Genomic DNA, 25,309 nt, shown 5'->3' on the forward strand with positions numbered 1-25,309 from the left:
TGTCTTGGGTGGGAGAAAAGAGCGTGCATGCTAGACAAGCATTCTAGGATGGAGCCTTCTCCTTCCCCTTATAATAATGCCACCTAATTTCTCTATGCCTGTAATGAGCACTTAACCAATTACCCTCGGAGAAAACTTACTTCAAAGGTTACAGTCAAAATAAGTCAGTGAAGGATGTAAGACATTTTATCATGCAGAGATGCGTAAGGGGAGCCCACTGCTCACTTTGGCACTGGGCAGGTGTTAAATATTGTTAAAGCACCATTGAAATATGTTAAAAATTGCTGTTGGTGTTAATGCTGGGTTCCTTAAGATCTTATTGTAAGCATTGTAAGCACTCCTGGTGAGTTTCCTGTAGATGAGCAAAGATACTTAGAAGAGGCGATCTGACGGCCTAATTTGCTACGGCTAATCTGGCTGCTCTGGTTGCCTTCAGGAAATGGACTGTCAGTCACATAGCCAGCCTGACTATACTTGGGACAACAGTGGCCATTTTGAACTCTCCGTGGATGCCTTGAGAAAGCAAGCAGCCCAAGATCTCCACTGAGTGTGCTGGCTCCTGAAGGTGTAGCCTCAGCCAGGCAGTTCCAAATCACTGTACTAGATTTATTGCTACTTTGGGCCTTAGTGAACGCCAAAGGCTGTTGCATCCTCCTCCACCCAGACCAGAGAGGGAGCACATGGCCTGGTGGCCTAGTAGAGGGATTGCCGTGATAGGTGTATGTCATGTGATATCAATGTCTGTAGGACTCTTCATTTGCATGTGATGTGCTGAGACGGCTACAAAGCCCCTCTTCTCTCTCCCTAAGCATTCTGTTCAGACTCACTTGGTGTATTGGCTGAGACACCGTCCTAACTCCCTTCAGTTGTAACACTCACTCAGTGAAAGAGTTCTCCTGCATGGTCTCTTCCTGCCAACTTTAAGAAGGGGCTGAGCTGGTTGCCTGAAGAAAAAAGCAGCAGAGACAGCTGAACAGTCAGCAAGCTGGGCACTGAAAGGGACAGGGCAGCCGGCTGCCTGACAGAAAGAGGCCAAGCTGTGGAAGAGGAAAGATGTCTGGCTGTCTAACTGCTGAAGAAGAGGAGAAAGATGACATTTCCTGTAATTTTCCCCTTCCCTAAAACTTGTTTGGGCACATGCATATGAGTGCACACACACACACACACACACACACACACACACACACACACAACCTATTCATTTCCTGTGACTTCATTTTTCTCTAGAGCTGAGTAGGATTTTTTTTTTAATATGAACTACATATTTATTATCCATCCATCTCTTGATGGACAACTAGGTTGTTCCAATTCCTTGCTATAGTGAATACAGCAGCAATAAACACTGGGTTGTAAATACCTCTATGGAAGGTTATAAAGTCCTCTGGGCCAGGAATGAAATAGCTGGTTCCTATACGAGTTCTATTTTTTTTTTAAATTTTTGGGACCTCCAAACTGTTTTCCATAATGACTGTATCAACTCGCATTCCCACCAGTGGTGAATAAGGTTCTCCTTCAGGTTCTTTCCAACGTTTGTTGCCAGATTTGTTGATGACGGCTGTTCTGACTGAGGTGAGATCCTATCTCAAAGTAGTTTTTCATTTGCATTTTCCTGATGACAGGATGTTGAGCACTTAAAGAAATATTTCCTGCCCATTTTGTGTTTCCTTTTTTGAAATCTATCTATTCAATTAGTAGCCATTTTGTTTCCTTGGCACTTGGTTTTTGCAATTCATTTTAGAGTCTGGAGATTATCCCATGGATCTAATTGCAAGGGAAATTTGAGGCTTCAGAAGCAACCAAGCAGAACAGGGAATTCTGTTTAACTATCAAAAGTGTTCAAGAGAGACAGCCACTGTCCACAGCCCTCAAGGTAAACAGGGTGCTGCAGCTGTCTCAGCCTCAGCCAACACGTAAGTAAGATGGCTGGGAGTTTAAAAAAAAGAAAAAGGGAAAAAAGAAAAAAAGGGAGAGCAGGAGCCAGGCAGAAATGAGCACAGGACAAAAGCAGAGGTTGAGTCCCAAGTGAGTTGGAAATAGGCAATCCCTGTCATCAGTGAAGTCTGAGGGGTCCTTCTCAAGACGTGCAAGTGACAGAAAACCGATAAGCCCCCAAACACGTCCTAGACCAGGAAATAAAACCCAAATGACACTCACAACCACTTCTAGGTAAAAGGTCCTTAAAAAGGTTGAGTAAACATGGCTCCCAGCAGGCTGAGCTCAGAGTTGGAGTCAACAGGATCCTTCCTGCCCAGAGTCTAGTAATTCAGGCCCAACTGGTCTAACAGCTTCCCATCTCAGAGAGGCAGAGTTAGTGTTTCACCTTCAGATTTAAGACGAATCAATGTACAGGAATTAGACACTTCAATCTGCCAAGGCTTCCTCAGTAGACCCCCTGAGCAGCCTGGAGAAAGACTAGTGCTCACTTTAAATAGTGTCATCCATTTCCTGTAATGTTTTCCTCCTCTAAAACTTATTTGGGCACATATGCAAATGCCCACCTCCCTCCTACACACAGGGAGGCCTTAATTCTGCTTATAAAATGATATTATTATGCCCCCAAGTCCTTCATCCCCATCTTGCACGCTGTTTCTTTGTTTATGATTTCCTCTTCCATGTGATCTTGTTGCTGTAATGGTTCATTTCTGCATTTTATTTTAGTGAACGTGAAAACCTTTTCAATGTACCATTCGCTAGCTGCTAAAACTAAGAAGATATATTTGGAGATTCTGTCCCAGATACTGGATGGAGGTGCTCCATGTGTGACCTAGATACATATGAATTCTGGACAGAGGTGCTCACGTGACCTAGACGCATATGAGGTCTTACCACAGAGAGTGAAGCTGGGGTTCAAAGCAGCTGGTGCTCTGCTCTCATTCAGAATTATGCCTGGTCAGGAATTCATAACTCAGGTCTTTTTTTTTTTTTTTTAAGGTGGCACTTTTATGGAGAAATAATTCCAGAGACCTCTACCTCCAAGAGAAGCTAGTTTAAAATAAGCAGGGAATGTTATTTTATGGAGAGGGGCTACAAATGGCTTATTAGCAGTTTTAGATCTGACCTAACACATTGCTAAAACAAATATTGGCAAAAAACAGAAGTACGCTGGAACATTGGTTTCTTTTTTATGGGAAATTTAGAAAAGGCAAGTTTTCTAGATACCAGACTGCAAACTTTTGTGTTCCTTGCATTTTAACTTTTTTATTGAGTGGTTTACTCAATGAAACTACAATCTCTGATCATAGAAGTCAAGCAGCTTTACTGCATTTGATTTAGTTCATAGATGTTTGCATGAAGCATGAAGGGTAAAGGGGCAATAATAATAACAATAATGGTAACAGTAACAGGATATAAGATTTATATATGTTTACTGACCAATTTAGTGCTGTGTTGAGGATCAAACTCCCACATGCTAGACAACTGGTCTACCACTGAGCAACAGCCTAGACCTTAATCCACTCCATAAACAAAGGGACAGATGGGGCTACATAAGGGAAATCAGGGATTATGGGACTGTTTGACCAGTGACCTCAGACCCTGTCTTAGAGTTACCATTGTTATGATAAACACAGTGACCAAAGCCACCTTGGAAGGGAAGGGTTTATTTGGTTTACCCTTCCACATCACTGTTCATCATTAAAGAAATCAGGACAAGAACTCAAACAGATCAAGAACCTGAAGGCAGGAGCTGATGAAGAGGCCATGGAGGGCTGTTGCTTACTGGCTTGCTCCTCATGATTTGCTCAGTCTGCTTTCTTATAGCACCCACCAGCCCAGGGGTGGATACATCCACAAGGGGCTGAGCCCTTCCCCATAAATCACTAATTAAGAAAATGCTTTACAGGGTTGCCTACAACCTGATGCTATGGATGCATTTTTTTCAAATGAGGCTTCCTCCTTGCCCATGACTCTAGCTTGTGTCAAGTTGACACAAGCAGACCTCTACTCCCCCTACCCAAGAAGAACACTCTGCAAAAGGCATAGTCCTTTATATCAGGCCTTAGAACATGTGTAAGCTGAAGAAAGGACAGACAGATTTTCAATGATACTCAATAGAATGTAGCCAGAAGTCTTCCTGTGTCCTGCCTGGCCTGCGGTCAGGACAAATCACTCTCACCCTCCAGTCCTACAGCTGCTCAGACCCAAATAAACATACAAAAGCTTATATTATTTACAAATGATATGACCTAATGGCTTAGGCTCCTCACCAGCTAGCTGTTAATCTTAAATTAACCCATTTCTATAAATCTATAATTTGCCACATGGCTTGTGGCTTACCAGTACTTTACATCTTGCTTCTCCTGGCGGCAGCTAGCAGCATCTCCTCTGTTCTCCTTTCTCCTTCCTCCTCTCTAGCTGGAATGTCCCACCTAACCTTATTCTGCCTCACCACTGGCCAAACAGCTTTATTTATCAACCAATCAGAACAACACATATTCACAGCATACAGAAAGATATCCACAGCAATAGAGGGTTTAACAATTTATTGGAAAACAAGTTGAGTCTATTGATTCATAATACACACTGTACATAAATTTGGGGGTTTGTGATACATAATATTTAGCATCTGCTGCAGAATTATAAAATCGAGGTTTTTTAATAAAAAACACTCTTCATTATCGATCAGTATAAATATAATTTATAAAAAATGTCATTAAAATGGCTCAATATTTTTTCTATCATTATAAGTAAAATTCAAAAGGCAGGAGAGAGAAAAATATACATTCTGCTAAACCAGTTTTAAACACTGGTAATTAAATACATCGTCGCATGTGCAAACTTCTGCGACACTTGCTTGGCCTTTTAAAAACACCATCAGAAAGCACAGTGAAATCCGAGTCATGGGGAAAGCATGAAAGATAGCTTAAGCCAGAAACTTCTGGAGAGGAGGGGGCTAAGTCAAAGGAAGCCCCCACTGCTGGATGTGCAGTTTCATCCTCTTCACCCTCCCCTGGGGACCAGGAATGACACCACCTTCCTGTTCAGGGTCTTTCTTGGCACAGGTTTATCCCTTGCCTCTGCCCCCCACCCCACCCCCAGTTCTTGATGTCACACTATTTGTGGTTCTCTGCTATTGCTCGCTCATAATTTCTGGCCAGGTTTCCCGTTAGCTCTAATTCACTCATAATATACACGCATGCCAATACATTTTCTGGATGACAGACAAAAAAAATTATCGGCAAAACTAAACTTTTAAAGAAAGCATCATGGGTTAGGCACAGACTTCTGGTTGCCATCTGGGACAGCCTTGCTTTCTCTGACCTAGCAATCCAGTGACGCATCCACTCAGTGCTCGCAGGTTGGATCCAGGAGAAAAGAGGTAGAAAGTGAGTCAGAATCTCAAAGTGTGTGTTTTTCTCTACCTCTATGTAGGTGAGCAGATGCCTTTTAAATAATATTTGTGCTCACCCATAGCAGATGTTCAAAACACGAAAAACAGAAGGGTACCCATATTCATACAACCCTTAAAACTGTGGGTTTCTTCTTGGCATGTGAACCTGGCTTTGCAATCTTCCAGAACTATTTAGGATTATTCTGAAGACAGTCATCAAGTTAAAAACAAACAAACAGAAAACTTCTGTACCACAAAAACCAATTTGCTTTCATTTGTAGTTAGAGAAGAAATGTTGACCTTCAGGGGGAAAGGATTGGGAAATAAAAACATCATGCTGAAAATTCTAAAGTTAGTTTTTATAAATTCCAACACTGAAAAGGACTGTTCCTTCTGTAAAAACATTCCTGGACTCAGTCGCTTCCTATAAAACACTCACATCTTCTCCCATGAGGACTGAGGGAAGGGTAAGCAGACAGTGATGGACCTGAAATCAAAAAGTTGGAGCACAGGGACAGAAGCCGGAAAGTTCAAGTTCAAGGTCTAGTTACAGTAGAGTTAAAAGAGGAATTCTGTAAATAGGTCAGTTTCTCTGACCTATGTATAAAATTAGAATAGTTGCGAAATTTAAACACAATTATCCAAGAACACTTTAAAATAAAGGTCTTGGCAAATCTACACCACATGTTCACATGGCAGAAAGCAATAAAGGACGGGGGAAAGACACATCCACCAGCTTTCCCTGCTAGCAAAGAAATCACCTTCTAAAGTGACCACCGGCAGGCGGCATGGTAGGCATGACAGACAGGCAGACAGGCAGCTTGAGTGGCCAAGACTTAGAGTAAGGAGAGATCAGGAGCTTGAGGATTTTAGCATTGAGATAAAAAACTTCGAACTTTAGCAAATTCCTTGTCAGGTGAAGAAAATGAAGAGTGGATCCTAGTCACAGGAAGTGGGGAGCGGCTAAGACGGAGGTGTGCTGAGAGCCCACACAAAGGCTCCACTCTGCAGTCACACAGCAGGATGGTGGTGACCAGCAGGCTGACAGAAGAGCACTGGGACAGGGGACAAGACAGGGAGGAATGCTGTGCAGACTTCAGCTTCTGCACACGAAGAGCCTGTGGACGTGCTGTATGTAGCGCGCCGCCATGGCGTGAGGTAAGAGCAGTCTCGTGCATGAGGGTGAATCCTCGGGCTATGCTTGTGGCAGAGCGGAGTGAGGCGGCAGGCATGGCAGAGCTGCAGGTCCAGGGAAGCAATAAGTAAAATGCACAAGAATAAGGACGAGGCAACAGTCATTCCAGAGTGGATGGGTGAACAGAAGAAACTTGTGGGTGGCTTCCTTCTACAGTTAACTTAAAAACCCACTCTCTTCTGCAGAAAGGTAAGGTGGCTACAGTGGAGGGAACCCGGGAGAACCCTTCTTCATTGAAATGACAGTTTTCGAGGTCTATAAAATAAAGTTAAGTCTTTGAAAACTAGGTTTGGTGGTCAAGGGGTCTGGAAAATGCAAGGAAGTTATGCCTTCTACTGTGAGGTGTCAGTAAGCTTGGGGGAGCCACTTCTTCGCCAATGACCCCCAACACAGCCACAGTCCCACTGTAAGGCTGCACAGCATTGATTAAACCACCCACAGATGTGGCCATTTCCTGAAGCTTAATCCTCCCACTTCCCTGCCTCAACAGCGAGTAAGCCTCCAGAGCAGCATCCCTGAGCATCCATTGCCCTGGAGCTTCCCAGACTCTCGATCCGAACTGTCCTAGCCCACTACTGTCACCAAGTCCTATTCCCTTAACGTTCTGATTCCAGGTGACCCGGGGATAAGGGACTACGGAGGTGCATTTCATGACAGTACACATAACTGGGAGGTGCAGCCCAGCTGCAGCATCCTCAGACAGAAGGCATCCCAAAGTCCTTGGTCCACGTCTGTCATGCTAGCCGAGAGGTAAGTGAGTCTCTGCCTGCATTTTCTCCTTGGTGTCCAGGCTTAGTAAATGGTGTCTGGACACTGGAGACTGACGCTGGGCCGGCATGTGGTATCTCACGTTCTTCCAGAACTTGGTGTTTGCAGACTGTGGTCTCGCTTTAAAGTCCCCTGACCATCGAATGGCTCCTTGTTTCCGCTTAATGAATTGAATAGATTCTGGCATTTTCTCATAGTCTTGGATGTTCTCCAACTCAAGCAGGACAATTTTAATTCCTTCCCGGGTGAGAGCATTATATAGTGCTATGTGCTCTTCAGATGAGTGACCCAGCCAGCTGAAGTCACCCATATATCTCATTAAAATGATAATCAGCCTCCTGCTTTTCTTTACGTTTTCATTAGTAACCTCGATGATATCTGCAAGACACAGAGCACAATGTGGTCAGTCTAGCTGCCATCTAGACATTCTTTCCTGAACTCAACACTCAGAACGTTCTTTGCAATCTCTGTTCTAAGGCTCCCGTTACTTTCCCCCGGCCTAACGAGGTCCAAAGACATTTTCATTTTACAGACCAGCTTAAGAACTAACCCACAAGAGATGGACTTTGCTCTTGGAGCTCAGAAAACCCTCAGGCAAAACTTTTAAAACATCTTGCTAAATCATTTGATCTATAATACTCCTGGCTTAGTAAAACAGTTGCAGGGTGACTATTACCTATAACTAACTGTCATTAAATTTTCCAAAAGGGTAAAAATCAATTAGACATTGACCCAACAAACGAAGAGAAAATTTAACATTATACACCATTGAAGAAATTCTTTAAAGTCTTCAACTATGTCCGTTGGTACCAACCCTCTAGAACTGGAACTCAGCAGCTAACTTCACAAGAAGCATTTCCATACCTTCACCAGCATAGTCGTCCCTTCCACAAATGAACAGCTTATATCCAAACTGTCCCTCCAAGACCTCAGGCAACAGTTTAAACACAAAAGTATCTAAGTTTGAGGATGATCCTTCTCCGAAGGTCTTGGGATAGAGAATATAGGCATCATAGGCCTTTCCATCGGAAGCTAAAGGTGAAATGAGATGTATTTAGAACCATGGGGGGAAGTGGAAGATCTGATAAAGTCAACATCACGAACATTTGATTCAGCTTGATACACTCACCTGGCTGAAAGAGCAATACCTTACGTCTAATGCCACTTTAAAATTCAATGTGGTAGCAATTTGTATGTTTTGTTCCTATATTCCTAACATTTTAAAGAATGGTATGCCTTCTCACATGTTTTTATGTGTGCATTTGATTTTTCCCTCAGATATTTAAATAGTGTCCAGATTAATTGTTCTTGTCAACCTGATACAAGCTAGTCATTTGAGAAGATGGAGCCTCAGCTGAGAGCACTTAGTAGGCTAGTTTGTCGGCATGCCTGTAAGGCACTTTCTTGATTCATGACTGATGTGGGAGGACCAAGCCCACTGTAGGTGGTGCCACCCCTTGGCAGATGGTCCTAAACGGTATAAGAAAGCAGGCTGAGCAAATCTTGGAGAGCAAGCCAGTAAGCAGCACTCCTCTCTGGTCTCCCTCCCTTCAGTTCCTGCCTTCACAGTCCTGCTTGAATTCCTGCCCTGACTTCCTGACTATAAGGTGTAAGGTCAAATACACCCTTCCCTCACCAAGTTGTTTTTGGTGATGGCACTTTCTCACAGTAACAGAAACCCTAACTAAGACCAATAGTCACAAAGCCTGAAATCAGACTATCACCTTTGACTACTAAAAAGAAAAAAAAAACCTATCATATCACTCTTTTGAATATATAAAATGTAATCTAAATAATAGACTATTTTCTACACACTGACATTAACTTGAAACACAATTTACTCCTCATGAGTTTCACGCATGTGCAGAGTGTACTTTGATCATATCTACCACTCACTGATCCTCTTCAGCTCCCCCCAGACCCCTCCTCTGAGCATTTCCCCCTCTTAACTTCATGTCCTTTCCTTATATCCCACTGAACCTGATTAGTGCTTTTTGTACTGGCATCAGCCTAGAGCCATCTTCTGGCCATGAGCAGCCTACCAGGGGCCATAACATCACAGAAAACTGACTGTCCCCAGCAGTCCGCAGCTACAAATCCTACAAATCGCTCCTCAGCTATGGGAGGGGTGGAGTGGATGAGGTAGGGTGGGGTGAGGTGAGATCCTTATCCCCATGCTGAGATGATGATTGGCTGGATCTTGTGCAGGCAGCCACAGCTTCTTTTCTAACATTAGCAACTTGCAAACTGCTCCTCTTGCCCTTTGAGCGTGCACATTTGACTTTATCTACAGAATATTGTTAGTTACGCTTGAAAGCTTTTTACTTTTCTGCAAAAATTGCATGTTGAGATTTTTTTTAACATCCGCATCAGTTTTCATTAATATACATTCTCTCTAAAAAAAATTATGAGTTTCATTGGGACATTTCCACAGATGTGCATAAGGTACCCAGATCACACTCACCCTCATGGCCCTTTATTTTCTCCCCTCCCTCACAGCACCATTTAAAATTCTTGTGTCTTGTGTGCTTTCTATTTACTGTGTTTTACTACAAAATGGTCCTCACACAGCATTTAATGCTACCCTATATACTTTCAATACAACCATACCTTTATCACCCTTTCCTTACCCAATTCTCTAAACATCTCAAGCCTGCATTCTACTTATTCTACTTCCTGTATTCTTTATGTATGATGCTGTGATATTAAAGAGAAAGAGGGATTCTTCCTGGAGTGTGGAAATTTCTTTCTTTCATTTGAATGTGGATCATGGATCCATAGGGCACATGCAGCACAGAACATGTCCTAACAGTGGATTCTGGGTCACTAACTTATAGACAGATGTTCTCAACACCTGTATATCATGAGATATGGAAGTTAGGGTGGTAATTTAGAAATGGACATCATCAGGCTTTATCAGTTATGAAACTAAATAAGAATAAATGTTCTTCTTGTCTAAGCCAGTATTATCATTAAAAGCCTTCAGTAAAAATACTATGATTCATCTTCGAACTGTCTAGAGGAAACATTTCATGGAATATAAAATTATACCTTTTGGGGGTAGGAAATCAGAGCAAGAATCCCTGTACCAAAGCACAATGTCAACCTTGAAGATTTTGTAGATGAAAACACACCATACAATTGTAGCTGTTAAGATGACAAAGGTCCCAATGATGTAATTCTTGAAATCAGGGACTACAACAAAAAAAGAGGAGAAAATCATTAGAACCAAAAAGAATGAAAACTCCAGTCCCATAGCAATTTTAATATATTTACTGCAAAGAAAGCTTATTTGGGAACCACTGTGCCCCCAGATTCATGTCTCTTCCTTCCCTATCATTACATCAATGGACACTAACGAGCTGGGCAATGTAGCTTAAGTCCATAGAAAACGAAGGTGCATTCCTTTACAATTCCACCTACAGTATAATGTACACTCTGAGAAAACCTGTTGGGGACCAGAGAGACAGACTTCACTCTAGCACAACAGAAAAAGTCAAAATCACCCAAAGCCTGAGTGACTCCCTGAGGAAGGGGAGTCTGTCAGGAAAAAAAAAAAAAAAAAAAAAAAACAAAACTGAAGAGGTAGGGCAGAAAGGAAGTGATGTTTCCCATCCCCCACAGTCTTTTGGTCCCTCCTCATAATTCACCCAAAGAAGAGGAGTGGGGGGGGGAAGAGAGGAGAGAAGCGGCAGGTAAAGAGGAAGGGGGTGGAGCAGAACCCAGAAGAGGAAAGACAAAGAAAGTGCCTTTTTGCTGTCAGGACATGGGTAGCATCCAGAAAATAGCTGAATACTCAATGGCTTTGTCTGTTTTATTTAATTAAAATTATGTTTGTACACATGCCCTGATTCTTAAGCCCTGTTTTAAATACTATGGAGTATTTAAACAATATTCACAATTATTTTCAGCACTGGTTTTTGACTATACCAACTCTTGAAAAACCAGTGGCTTCAGATATGCTTCTTATAAACAGGACATTTAGGCTTTCCCTGTATAATCATCTCGTTTAGTTATGTGCTTAAAAATATTCATAAGGTAATGAATACGAAGCAAATACTGGTAGCTACTGGTCCTGGGAAAAGAATAATTTGTAAGAGAAATGGTTGGCTTTTTTATGGACCTTTTAGTAAAACAAACAAACAAACAAACAAAAAAAAAACTAAGAAGAGTTCCTGTGCCCGGGATACATGATGCCTCCAAAGAGACACCCAAACAGAGGCAGGGAGGCAGATTGAAGCCAGGCAATGGGGTGGGAAATTTTCCTAACAGAACAGAGAATTCAGGCCAAGAAGCAAAAAATGATGAGAAGTTGCAGCTGAAGAGGGATGAGAAATGTTCCAGGTGAAGGAAATCACACAGGAATCCACCAGGCTACGCAATACATTAGGTTAAGTAAACGTTCGTTACTTACCTGGATATATTAATTTGACATGTGCTGACTCTAGAATATTTGTGTTCTTGACGAAACAGATAAATGGATACTGATAAAAACGACTTTGGACTACTGTAATATTAAGTATTGTAATGAGCATATTCTTTCTTTTGGATAGATGTTTCACGCTGTAAGAGAGAGAGAGAGAGAGTGAGAGTGAGAGAGAGAGAGAGAGAGAGAGAGAGAGAGAGAGAGAGAGAGAGAGAGAGAGAGAGAGAGAGAAGGGGAGTAATTAGAGTAGGTAAGATACATCAATAAGGAACAATACCTATGGGCCCAGTTTATTGCTTTATTTGTAACATAAATTATAGCTCAAATAATCACCTCCGCCCAATCATGTACAAATAGTCTATTGGCAAGATGATCTGAAGTTGTATAACCTCAAAGTCAGGAACAACCGGTAGCAAAGAATCAAGTTAAAATTATGAGCTTATGAGGAAAAATACACACACACACACACACACACACACACACACACACACACACACACACAGCCATACACATTCTGGCCTCCATGGGTGTATAGAACTGGGGCAGATGACCAAGGGCATGGCATAGAAGGGACGGGGAGGAGGAGTTACTAGAAACCCTGGAGATCTTTATCCAGCCCATTGCGATGGAGGGGAAGTGACAAATTCTTGATTCCTTCCACGTGTCTTTCCAAAGGACTTAACACACAGGAAGAGCACCTCGTTGCAATGCTGTAGCAGCACAAATCGGAATGTAAGATAAGGGCTTTTAGCTGGTGTGGAATTTGTCCAGTGATATGCATTTTTAACAACAAAATACAGGTTCTCACAATGTTAACTAGATTACTTAGCAAAGCTCAGAGTGGGCAGCATAGGGCTGGAAGAGTCAGCCACCAGCTAGCTTGCAGTATGAGATTCGAAACCAGAAACAGGTGTGGCGCAGAATGTAAAACTGAAGTTGACTGGCAAACTCACGGATGGAAGTCTTCAACTAGGACTGGATCATCAATTTCTGATCCATTCCACTTCCAGTAGACAAGATCCGATAACTGGCCTGTGACATTGCAAATCAGTTGTATCGTGGATCCTGAAAGGTAATGTATTTTGAGTCCAAAGACCAACTGGCCTTTATTACAATCTATCTATAGTTATAAATGGCTATTGAATAAACATTTTAAAGTATAGAAAAGCAAAATGAAAGAGGAAAATTTCCCTAATCCTCATCACCCAGAGAACACCATTGTTTGTTACTTTACATCTCTCCTCCATCTTGGTCTTTCTCTTCACACATCAGCAATAAGGTGGATGGGATCTTACTTTCTATTACTTCGTCATTGTGTGGCCTGGGAACTTCGGCCTCTGTGATCAGTCCTCATGTGGATATGAGACTACTTAGTATTTCATAATATAACTATAAACTAACAATATTGTTATTGCTGGACAGAATTTCTGAAGTTGCATTATTATGATTAATATTTAAGGAATGTTCTGCCTATATCCCTGTTTTCATATATCTCCAAGTACTACCTGGAATGAAAACCTGGGGGTAGAATGTCCTTAGAGTGTTGAGACTGAAACCCACAGACTTGTTGCATCTCTGGTCCTCCCAAGAAGATAGAGTTGCAAAGCCAAACTCCAATCAAGTGAGGCTGCACCAGACCACTCACCCTCCCGCAGCATGTGCAGCCATTATTTCACACAAACCCCCAGTACATAAGGGATAATCACTAAGCATTGTTCACTGAGAGGAGAAAAATCAAACTCAGTTTTCGCTTGATCTATTTTTCTTCCATGAGTGGCTTCAGAGCAGGGCTTACAGTACCCGAGATGTGTTCTTCATCACAGCCCAGCCCACCTACATGTTCTTCTTTAGATTTCCTTATTGCACATACATTCAGGTTTTGCCTGCTTATATATCTGTGCACCACATGTGTGCCTGGTGCTCACAGGGGCCAGAGGAGGGAGTTGAATCCCCTGGAACTAGAGATCATTGTGAGCCACCATGCTGGGAACTGAACCCAGGTCCTCTGGAAGAGCAACCAGCACCCTTAACCACTGAGCCATCTCTCCAGCACCCCATACTTCTTGGACTACTGGTGAATTAACACATTTTTTTTTCCTACCTTAGTATTCACCAGACCTCACTGCTCCTCACATGTAGGATCCATGTGATTAGCCTCTTTCTCAGAATAAGCTCACAGGAGTCTAGCTGTTCTTCATTAATCAAAGACACTCACTCTTCACAGACATAAAAACTTCCCAGAAAACTTTCCAGGCTAGCTGTCTTTATTTTTGTTCATGAAAATTCTTTGACATAGATCTTTTGTTTTTTTTTTTATGATCAAAATTTGTAAGAAGTACTTCTTCTTGTATCTATCTTCACTTTTTTCTAAAAACCCTCTCTACCACCAACCAAATCAGGACAGAATCGAGGTCCATATCTGGGGTGTTTGCTATGTTCATTGCCTTTTGTTCCTGATGCTATCTAGGAGGTAGTGCTCAATCTTCTGCGCTACCTTGAATAGAATGTTTTAATCCAAGTAGTTGATTTTAATTCCAGACCACTGGTTGATGTGAAGTTTCTTCTCTAATTTATGTTACCATTACTATAGGATAAGTTCTCATTTATTTTTTACTTCAGTAAAAATAAGTATGTATACTTATACTCATCCTCCTTCCCAGTTTTGGGGTGTGTGTGTGAGAGGGGGGGGTCAGGATGGAGCACATGTATCTATGTATGCATGTATGTGTACCTGTGTATATGTGTTTGTGCATGTCAGGCTGCAGGTGTGTGTGTGTGTGTGTGTGTGTGTGTGTGTGTGTGTGTGTGTGTGTGTGTAAGGGTTCAGGTATATCTGTGTACACGTGTGTGTATGTATGTAAGGGTTCATATATATCTGTGTAGACCTGTGTGGAGGTAAGGGTTCAGGCATATCTGTGTACACGTGTGTGTGTAAGGGTTCAAGCATATCTGTGTACATATGTGTGTATGTAAGGGTTCAGGTATATCTGTGTACACATGTGTATGGAGGTGTGTGTGTGTGTGTAAGGGTTCAGATATATCTGTGTACACGTGTGTGTGTGTGTGTGTGTGTGTGTGTGTGTAAAGGTTCATGTATATCTGTGTACACATGTGTGTGGAGGTGTGTGTGTGTGTGTGTGTATGTGTGTGTAAGGGTTCAGGTATATCTGTGTACACATGTGTGTGGAGGTGTGTGTGTGTGTGTGTGTGTGTGTGTGTGTGTGTGTGTGTGTGTGTAAGGGTTCAGGTATATCTGTGTACACATGTGTGTGGAGTCTGAACAACAATCCTGGACGTCCTCGGGAACAGTGCCCATGTCCTTTGAGATGGGTTTCTCACTGGGTAGAGCTCACCTATTCTTCCAGACTGGCTGGCCACCCAGCATCCAGCAACAGGTCTGTGCCTGCCGCTGCCTCCCCAGCACTGGCATTACAAATGTGCACGACCACACCCAGCTCTTGACATGGACGCTGCACACCGAACTCAGGCCCTCTCAGGATCTTTACTCACTGAGTCATCCCTATCCTCTTCTTGTTTTTGTTTTTGTAAGACAGAACCCATCTGTAGTTGAGGCTAACCTCAAGCTCGCCATCCTTCAGCACACACCACCACACCTAACTAAACATGGCTCTCTCCCCAGGAGGAGTAAAAGATTGGTTCTATACATGACAGGAAGGGGTATTCAGTACTGTAGTGATCAAGATGGATCTTTATTCTTGATATTTTAAAAAATGACTAATTTGGAAAATCTTTTTTTTTTAAAGTAACTATTGCCTGTGGCTACTGTTTGCAGAGAGAGTCAGACCCCACTGGAAAGCAAGGTAGGAAAATTGGATATGGCTAGATTTTTGCCATAAGAGGCAAAAACTTAAAAAAAATAAATTTAAGAAATAAATTCAAAACATTTTAAAAAATCATTTAAATACATGATTTGTGCCACTGCCCCTCGATAGGTGTTCACGGTAAGTGGTTTATGCTGTGTGTGTTGTGAGGGTCATGTTATCTTCAACTTGAATTCAGAATAATGGTTTCACCACACCCCACCTGAAGCCCATTTACCTGGGTCTGCCTCCATGGTCTCATTCCGTGGGCTCACTATCACAGGCCTGTCGCTCTTGCTCTCACCTGCAAGGAGAAAATCAACCCACAGAGCTCTTCAGCCTTTCGCCAGACAGAACCCCGAGGGGTGCCAGCACTCAGCCAACACTGAACTGGATCTGGCCAGGCAGATCAAGTACAACAGGAGACAGAGGGGACAGAAGAGGAAGAGGGCCGCCAGAAATCAGCAAACTGAACACCCGAAGCAAGGTTGGACCACACACACCATATGGGTGGACCACAGAGGTGTCCTCCAGTCTCCACACACAAGTGTACACAGGTACACCTGCATGTAAGTACACACACACACACACACACACACACACACACACACACACACGCACGCACACATGCACATGCGCACACGCGAAAAGAGAAGGAGAAATGAGTATAATTACATACATCTCTACTAAGAGAGCACACACATGAATAAAAAACACAGCACCTATGTGGACAGGACCCTGGGAGTGGAAAGGCTCCCCTCTCCCCGCCAAGCAGGAAAGGCAGTAGCTGGCGCAAAAGCACCTCCTTGAGTGGAGGGGCCAGTGCTGGACCTGATGTGCTGGGCTGCTGTGGTACCAACCCAGCAGCTACTGGCATGTGACAAGCAACTTGGCATAATTTATTTAAATAGAAAAATTTCAAAAAGCCTCTAAGAATGCATCTCTTGCTTCCCTACACGATCGGTCCCCTGCGCTGAAAATGGCTGAGAAGGAAGAATTAGAAACAGACTAGAATGCCAGTAATCCTCCATCAGCACGTAAACAAAGAAAGCACGGGAAGACAGGAGGTTGGATTTCATATTTCCTATAGATAGGGCAGTACATGTTCAATAAACAGCCCCTGAAAGTTAGATATAGCTGATGCTCATTGGGCCAAGAAAGGGATAAATTTTTATTCAATGAAATTAGTCGTTGAAAAAGAAATGACTCTAACATTGGGAAAATACAGCTATATGTATGTTTGGTCCTATTCTGCGTTTGCCTGGGATAGTTGCGACTGTGTCTCGGCATAATTACTCAAAGCTGATCCTCCTCCCTCCTCCCCACTAAAAAAAAAAAGTCCTGGTTAGGTTAGCTTCTTATTACTGAATGCTACCATTCACAAAAAGTTCGAATAGTCTGCCCATTCCCAGGTAACCTGTGAAAGTGCAATTTGGTTTCATTTTACTCTGAGATAGTTTTTAATATGACATACGGATATGACAAGATTGGGAGCCCTGGAAACATTAAGAGCAGTCATTATGCACCTGTTTCCTAGCAAGGCCTGTTTTGCATCAGGCACACCACCACAAGCTGAGCCTACCTGCCTTAGCTCTAATCTTCTTAAAGCCTTACAGGCCACACGATCATCTTATAGAAGAGGAAACATTCTCAGCGATCAAGAGATTGAGCTGACAAAAAAGCACATTCTGGACACCTAACGTCTCCAAACTCACGGGGATCTACCCCCCATTCACGCCAGTGACTGTCCTGCCGTACTTCCAGGTGTGTCTCTTACAGAACTGGGAGTTGAACCTAAAGCTTCACACACGCTTTGCCGACGCCCCACCACTGAGCTTCCGCCCCCCCAACATCAGTGACTCATGTTGAGTCAGACTCCCCCAGGGCAGGCTCTCAAATGGTCACATATACCCATTCAGGGGAGTCCTAGAGCTCTCAGGAGGAACTACCTTCTAAGATATCTAAGACTTTTCCCAGACCCCTCAGAAAGCATAACTCATAACGTGTTGGCCTAACTAGCATTGCATCTGAAAGCAGGAATGAAGGAGACTCATGTATCCAACTAATACTCATGTATCATGTTTACTAACAAAAGTGAAATTAAAACCATAGGATGCTGCGTTGGGGTTTGAAGAGGAAATATCCCCCACGGGCTCATGTGTCTGAAAACTTGGTCTCCAACTGGTACTGATATTCGGGAAGGTTCTAGAAGATGAGGCAAATCTGGAGAAAGGACATCACTGGGAGTGGGTCTTAAGGTTTTATAGCCTGACCTACTTATGGTTCTGTCTGTAATTCAAATTGCTAAATCGTCTTTTTAATAATAATAATAATAATAATAATAATAATAATAATAATAAACAAAACCTGGAGACAGATGTTGGGGTAAAATGCTGAAAGATCAGAGAGACAAAGGAACAAGCCAGAGCCACGTCTCACCTCGCCAACTCCGCCAACCCTCTGACTGAATGTCTCTGAGTGCTCCACCGAAAGAGGTCCAGCTGAAGAGGCTTCAGTCGAAAAGAACTCTAGTTCCTGTCTCCTCACACCTTATACACCTTTCTCCGCCCAGACATATTACTTCCTTCCTAGTGCTAGGATTAAAGCCATGTGATTCCCAAGTACTGGGATTAAAGGTGTGTGCCACCACTACCTGGCTCTGTTTCTCTCCAAGACTGAGTCAATCTCATGTAGTCCAGGGTGGCTTTGAACTCACAGAGATCCAAATGGATCCCTGCCTCCCGAGTGCTAGGATGAAAGGTGTGTGCCACCACTGCCTGACATCTATGTTTAATCTAGTGGCTTGTTCTGATCTTCAGGCAAACTTTATTAGGGTACACAATCTCTCTCTCTCTCTCTCTCTCTCTCTCTCTCTCTCTCTCTCTCTCTCTCTCTCTCTCTCTCTCTCTCTCTCTCCCCCCCCCCACTATGCAAACGAAATATCATTTTGCTTCCTGACTGCTGGGCTAGCCTCATGCTCCAAGTACCATGCCTTCCCCACCATGACCAGCCTGTATTCTCCACGGAACTGCAAGCCAAAACAAACCCTTTCCTCCCTAACTTGTTTTTTGTGACTAATCAGCCTTGTGGGTCACTGGCCAGTTCTTCTATTTAGTTCCTTTGTGAGCAATGAAGTAATATCAAAACGAAGGTCTTGAGGCTGTCCCGCATGCAAACTCCCGGGGTCAGAGCTACGACTCACCTATTGTGACAAACTGTATCACTCGGGTGACTGGATATTGCTTCCCCAGGTACGTGTAGGACACATGGCAAGTATAGTTCCCTCCATGCTCTTCAGTCACATTCCTCACCATCAGTTTATTTTTGCTTCCAATGAAGTTTATGTTGTCAAGAGGCAGCGGTTCACAATTCTAGACAAGAAGACAGAAACAGAAGCATTGGAAAAGTCCGTAGCTCACTAAGTAACCAGAACAGGAGCCCCAGTTTTTCACCTCAGCAAATTCCTAACTGAAAAAATGACTGTTGGGTTTTTTTTTGGGGGGGTTGGGGGTGGGGGGAGTGGGGAGGTGGGGAAGAAGGATAATTGCATTTCAAAATCTCAAGCCCAGAGGTTTATGCCATAAAGACGAGTAAGGACAAATTGATTTCACAGAAGACACAACTGAAGCAATAATGTTGACATTTGTCAACACCGTGATCCATTCCTTCACTGATATTATTTATTTTATATTCCTTAATTTCTAAAAGATGATGTTCCTGTAAAAGTTCCACCAGACCACCTAAATTAAAAGCACCAAAATATGCTGTGTTCCACCCTAATATTTAAATAGCTACAGACACTAACCATGTTATGTGTGAAGCACTGAACTCCTCATCAGGCTTCTAGGATTTATTTTTGCTTTATCCTTAATTATGAGTATGTATGTGTGCCACTATGGGTTTGTGCACATGAGTGCAGGTGCCCATGTAGGCCAGAAGGGGGCATCATGGAGCTGTAGTTACAGGCAATTAGGAGCCTTCTCTGTGGATGTTGGGACACAAACTCCAGTCCTCTGCAAGAGCAGTTTGCTCTCTTAATCACTGAGCCAACCCTGTGGCCCCAGCACATCAATGTTTTTAATAAAACACAAAATAATATCTGCTATAAAAAGCTATCTCTTAAATGGCTTAAATATCTAATCCATCTTCTCAAATGTGTTTGATTTCTATTACTTTCCTTGAAACTAGATCTTACTAAGTTAGATAGAGACAACCATGAGATTTTACACAAGTTGGAAGAATCAACAAACACAGGCTTATTTTTTTTTTATTTCTTGTTCTCTATGGAGTTGCACCACTACAGAACAGACTGTAAACAAACTGACAAAGATTTTGTGGGTATATTTGACTGTTCAACCCAGAAAACTGTGTAAAAGTAAAAATATCATATTTTAAACAAATTACCTTATACCACTGAACTCTGGGTAACTCATTCTTTTCATCTTTAAAAAAATCCAAGTAAGGGCACACAAGACTTCCATCCCCAGCAATGTGGAGGCGCTGGGGAAAGGTGGCTTGTGTGTTATAACACAGGCCAGGCTCGTTCTCCAAAACCTCCACATTTATTTTAGTTTTGAGGCAGTGAGTTGAGTTTCTAAAATAGAATAAAATGTGGAAATTAATCATTAGTAAAGTGATTTTTCTGTCCTTAACTATCATAGAAGCTTTGGACATATGTCTGTGATGGATTGATTCCTTCCTTACCTTACTATACAATAGTAATGTCCCGAGTCCTCAATCTTGGCAGGAACAAACCAAAGCCGTTCATTGCGCTGATGAATCCTGGAGTCCTGGTCCACTGATATGGGTGTCTTGCCGTCATCTTTATACCAGACTATGGTGCCACGCTTTTCATTCGGAGTAAGAGGACAATCACGAATATCAATTTCATTTACAGATGAAAATAAAATGATCTGATTTGGATATTCTTTACATTCATCTTTAAAAGAGAGAAAGGGGGAGTCATTTCCATAAGAAAAACTTCCAGTGTTTCTAAATGTAATGTCAGCATTTGAACTCATTGGTTAGCTACAGTTTATGGCTGTGTGGTTAAGAGCGATGTCTTCAGGCTTTGGACTCTTTACACTCAGTTCCAGCCCTGCCACATGTCCCCTGGTGGACTGTACTCTGGACAGGTTACTTATCCCCCCTTACTTTCCACTTATTCACCTAAAGGTGGGAATAATGGAGAAGAGACATTCACTTCTGAACAGTGGAGAACAGTAAAGACTGCAAATACCCTCCCACTTGGCCAGCTAACACATGGACAAACATAGGAAATAACACTGTTCAGGAAATGACATAATACTATCTCCTATTTACTCAAGATGCTGAAAGAGACGTAAGACAGGGAACAGAGACATAAGACAACCAAGAAGAAAACTTCTAGTAATAAAAACAGGCACTGTCAAGTTGAAAATATACTGGGGAAAGAAATTAAGAAAACCTAAAGACACAACATTAGAAAACATCCAAGATTAAGAAAAAGGAGAGGGGAAAGGTGAGCAAGCAGGGCATCAGATAGCTTAGGGCAACTGGAAAATGTCTACTATGAATTGCTTCCTGAGTGGAGAACACAGAAAACATATTTGAAATACAGGCTGAAATTTCTCAAGATTTGATAAAATGATCCTGGGCCCCAAAGACACAATGAACTCTAAAAAAAAAAAAAAAAAAAAAAAAAAAGGAAAGATGGCTGGAAAGATGGCTTAGAGGTTAAGAGCACTGGCTGTTCTTTCAGAGGTCCTAAGTTCAATTTCTAGCAACCACATGGTGGCTCACAACTATCTATAATGGGATCTGATGCCCTCTTCTGGCCTGCAGATGTATATGCAGCTAGAGCACTCACATACATAAAATACTTAAGTAAATAAATGTTTGAGCTAGGTGGTACTGATACATGCCTTTAATCCCAGCATGCAGGAAGCAGAGGCAGGTGGATCTGAGTTCGAGGCCAGCCTGGTCTACAGAGTGAGTTCCAGGACAGTCGAGGCTACACAAGGAAACCTTGTCTGTCCCAAAACAAACAAACAAACCACAAAAAAGATGAAGAAAATCACATTACCTGCCAAGTAATCAGATTAACACCAGTGACCAAAAGAAAATCTTACATAGCCAGAGATCCTTTTTTTTTTAAAAAAAGTTACAGCTATTACAATAAAAACAAAAGGGTTACAACCTTCCTTCTAGAGAAGAAAAATATTATCCACCTGCAATTCCAGTAAAATGTCTTTTAAAGTTACAGAAAAGACTTGAAAAGCTCTAAAAAGCAATCATCAGAAGACCTGTATTCTCAAGAAATAGTCAAAGACATCCTTCGCAAAGAAGAAAATAATATCAAATAAAAATGCTATGGTAAATATTTTATTCCTATGTGAAACTGTATAGTTTCAGGTGCTTAACACATGAGCCTATGGGTAAATTTGATCTTTAACCCTAACATTCAAGCCCCAGCCCTCAAAGGATCACGACTGGTTACGATGCAAACTGCTTTTAGCCCATCTCTAAGAATCCACAAGAAGGTCTTTAGAGTTCAAACACTGCTCAGAACTCAGTTCCATCTCTTACTGTGAGCACCTGGACCATCACAGAGTTTTATCACTCACCATGGGCTCAGCCCTCACACATCAAGTACTAACTAGGAAGATGGACCACAGGCTAAGTAAGCTTCACCCTCTGACCTCTTGTGGCTGCGTCCAGGGCTTCTAACTTGCTACAGTGCCTGGACTCTCAGGGTTTCTTTTAAAATCTGAGTGTCCCCTAGCTCTTATATTTTTGTATCATAAAGATAGCAGTGTGTGAGGACACCAAGCCCTGCTGCTAGCTTTAATGTTAGCTCCACCTCCTCCTCAGACGATGGCTGTAGTCGCCTCTGAGTGATTCAAATAGTAGAAATAGTTCCTTTTCCCTAGGCAGCCTTCCTGGTGAGACTCTCTCTTCTCTGTGGAAGGTTGTTTAAATGAGTTTATGTTTTCGTTACCTTGAGACTACTATGTAAAATACTTAATTTCTTTTCAAAGGCACCATTATCTTCAGAAACCACATCCTCTTAGCTTCAACTTTACTCTGGCTTCTCTGACCAAATGGCAAGGTATTAAACTCTTACTCTGCTCTGAGATCCTGAATCTCCCTATAAACCTGACTAAACACAGCCAGGAATAACCACACTATAGTCTGAATGCTGGGCTGTTTTGAAATTAACCTCTATAAAATTAATTACGTCAATCACCTTTAAATTTGGCTCATACATAGTTTCTAGACACAGACAAAATTAGACAAGTTCTTTGTTAGAAGGTGGTATAAATGGCCTCTGAATCAATTGAAAGGACAGAAGAAGGAGGAAGAATCATAAAGTTGCTGATAAAAATGGAACAGCATGCTTTATCGCTTGATGAATTAGCTACCATCCCCCTCCCCTCAGATCCCTAATATGAAACCAGGACCTGTGCATACAGAGTAGCTCTGAAAACCAGAAGCCTTGCAAGAGTAGAGCAGGTCTAGAGTTTCTCAAATGTCTCAGGTCACTTACTTGACCCAGAGATCCTCAGCAAGAGTCCTCCTATCTCCGCGGTGTTTGGTGAACAGATTCAGTGTCGACCATTTAATAAGGCAGCAACTATTTAATGAAAGCTACAACATAGGCTAGAATACAAGAGTCATAGCCTAAAGGGAGAGCTGAACCTTCTGGCATTTTCCTGCAGAATGAGAAGCATACAGACGTATGCATAGGTGCTCAACAAGTCCAGAAAAGGTTTTAGACTCACATCTGAATAACTCTGAGGTCATACACAGGCAGGAAGTGAAGGCTAAGGCGAGCTGTAAACAGCCTCTATGCCGTCCCTCAGCAAAGGGGAGAGAATATATAGACCACAGATCATCCAATCATTAGCCAAACACTGAATTTGATGACTTTAGGGGCCATGCAATACAGACTTTTTTTTTACAAGGCTCGTTCAGAAAATCCATCAAACGAGCACAAACAGCAACAATTTTTTAAAAATGTAAAAACTGGTAACAATGGCCTAGAACAATAGCTCACTGGTGAAGAGAGCTTACTGTCCTATCAGAGACCAGAGTTCAGATCCCAGCACCAACATCAGACATCATAAATGCCTGTGACTCCAGCTCTAAGGGATCCAGCATCCCCTTATGGACTCCATGGGCATCTGTGCACGTGTATACACATACACACACACACACACACACACACACACACACACACACACACGGGGGGGGGGGGGTCAGAGAGACAGAGACAGGGGGCAGAGAGAACTAATCTCTTTTTTAAAAATACTCAGTCATAACAACAAGCTATAGGTACATATAGTAGAGACATCTGATTTCCAGAATTATACATGCCCAATTTTCAAAAAATAAATGGGAGAGTAGGGTCCATTCACAGGGGTGAACAAAGCTTCCAATGGAAAATGTTTCAGGGGAGTGGGGTTGTTACATCTAGTCTACACAGACTCTCAATATCTTTAAAAATAGATATAACACTACTGAAAACCCATTTCTAAAATATAAAAAAGAACTATATGACAGCAATGTCTTACCATGGAGAATATTAATTAAGAAGAGGAAGAGGAGAGGGAGGAGAAGGAGGGGGAGGAGGAGGAAGAAGAGGAGGGGAGGGGAAGAGAAGGATGAGGAGGAAAGGGAGGAGGAGAAGGAGGAGGAGGAAAGGGAGGAGGAGGAGAAGAGGAAAAGGAGGAGGAGGAGGAAGAACCATGAAGAGAACTAACTGGGCAGCAGCAGCAGCAACCATGAAGAGAACTAACTGGAATTCCGTGGTAGAAAAATCCCCTAACTAAGATGAAGACTGTTTCACTATAAAGGGCTGAACAACGCATGTGCATCAACAGCAAAAGAAACTTGCAAAGGACAATAAATCAATTGAGTGTCTTTTGTGGCTCCTAGAGCAAACTGACATGTACATAATGGGAATCCCAGGATGAAAGGAAGGGTCAGTAAAAATACATGAAGAAATAATGTCTCCCCCCAAAAAACCCACATTAATCTATACATCCAATGAACATAAAAAACTACCACAAGAATAAAGTAAAAGACACATCTACCTAGGTACTTCAGAGTCTAATCATAGAAAGGAAGGGAAGCTTGGATGCAGTAAGAAACGGCTATCTTGTTACGCTCAGGAGTTCTTCATTAAGTGTAATTGTTTCTCAGAACCCACCAGGGCCAGGAGGAAGTGAGACGACATTTCAAAATGAAGGAGAAATGAAGACATTTACAGATAAACTAAGACTAGGACAATTCATCAAAAACATGACTCTTCTATTAAAATGTTTTAATTTTAAAAAAAAAAAAAAGACACCTCGGAGAGGGTCATTCAGGTTGAGATAGCCTAACCTAGACAGCAACTCACATCCACACCAAGAAATAAGGAATGCCAGTAAACAAATCAGAAAACAACACCCTGGTTTCCTAATTGTGCAAATAGGTGATTTAAATAGATTTGTTTTTAAGCACACAAGTAGTTTTTGGCTTGTAACGTCTCTCCTTTTTCATCATTGGTTGCAAAATTGCATAAAATGATGAGTATAAAGCCACTTTGCTAGAGCAGCATAATTTCTAAGTACATTCTAATTCATATGCGTATACTGACAGGTACGTGTCTCTAACCATACCGCTTATCAAAGAAGCCTCTTTACAGCAAATGGAGACCATCACAGAAAAATCACAACTGAACACAATGTAGAGATCCATGGATGGTGATGAGGAGCCCAGCCCCAAAAGACACATCTACACCA

The 25,309-nt window shown here is 42.2% G+C and overlaps 2 protein-coding genes across 11 annotated transcripts in view; both read right to left on the reverse strand.

Moving 5' to 3' along the window:
- The window catches only part of Il1rl2 (interleukin 1 receptor like 2), a 49,174-nt gene extending 46,920 nt beyond the window's left edge, over positions 1–2,254 (reverse strand). The window contains exon 1 of one of the 2 annotated variants that reach the window (XM_076557361.1): positions 2,155–2,254. The gene's annotated coding sequence lies outside the window, so the exon portion shown is untranslated. The remainder of the gene's footprint in view (positions 1–2,154) is intronic. The other variant, XM_076557363.1, reaches the window with a different exon arrangement.
- Positions 2,255–4,466: 2,212 nt separating this feature from the next.
- Positions 4,467–25,309, reverse strand: part of Il1r1 (interleukin 1 receptor type 1) — a 69,388-nt gene continuing 48,545 nt past the window's right edge. For all 9 annotated transcript variants that reach the window (XM_042265553.2, XM_076557366.1, XM_042265547.2 and 6 more), the window contains 9 exons: positions 20,244–20,478; positions 19,944–20,133; positions 18,742–18,910; positions 15,778–15,843; positions 12,672–12,783; positions 11,707–11,855; positions 10,344–10,487; positions 8,157–8,324; positions 4,467–7,670 (listed from right to left, as the gene is read on the reverse strand). In XM_042265553.2, the coding sequence (XP_042121487.2) occupies positions 7,264–7,670; positions 8,157–8,324; positions 10,344–10,487; positions 11,707–11,855; positions 12,672–12,783; positions 15,778–15,843; positions 18,742–18,910; positions 19,944–20,133; positions 20,244–20,478 (1,640 nt within the window). In that variant the 3' untranslated portion in view covers positions 4,467–7,263. The remainder of the gene's footprint in view (positions 7,671–8,156; positions 8,325–10,343; positions 10,488–11,706; positions 11,856–12,671; positions 12,784–15,777; positions 15,844–18,741; positions 18,911–19,943; positions 20,134–20,243; positions 20,479–25,309) is intronic.

Source organism: Peromyscus maniculatus, chromosome 21 (assembly GCF_049852395.1).
Source record: "Peromyscus maniculatus bairdii isolate BWxNUB_F1_BW_parent chromosome 21, HU_Pman_BW_mat_3.1, whole genome shotgun sequence".
In the NCBI taxonomy this organism is placed as follows: domain Eukaryota; kingdom Metazoa; phylum Chordata; class Mammalia; order Rodentia; family Cricetidae; genus Peromyscus; species Peromyscus maniculatus.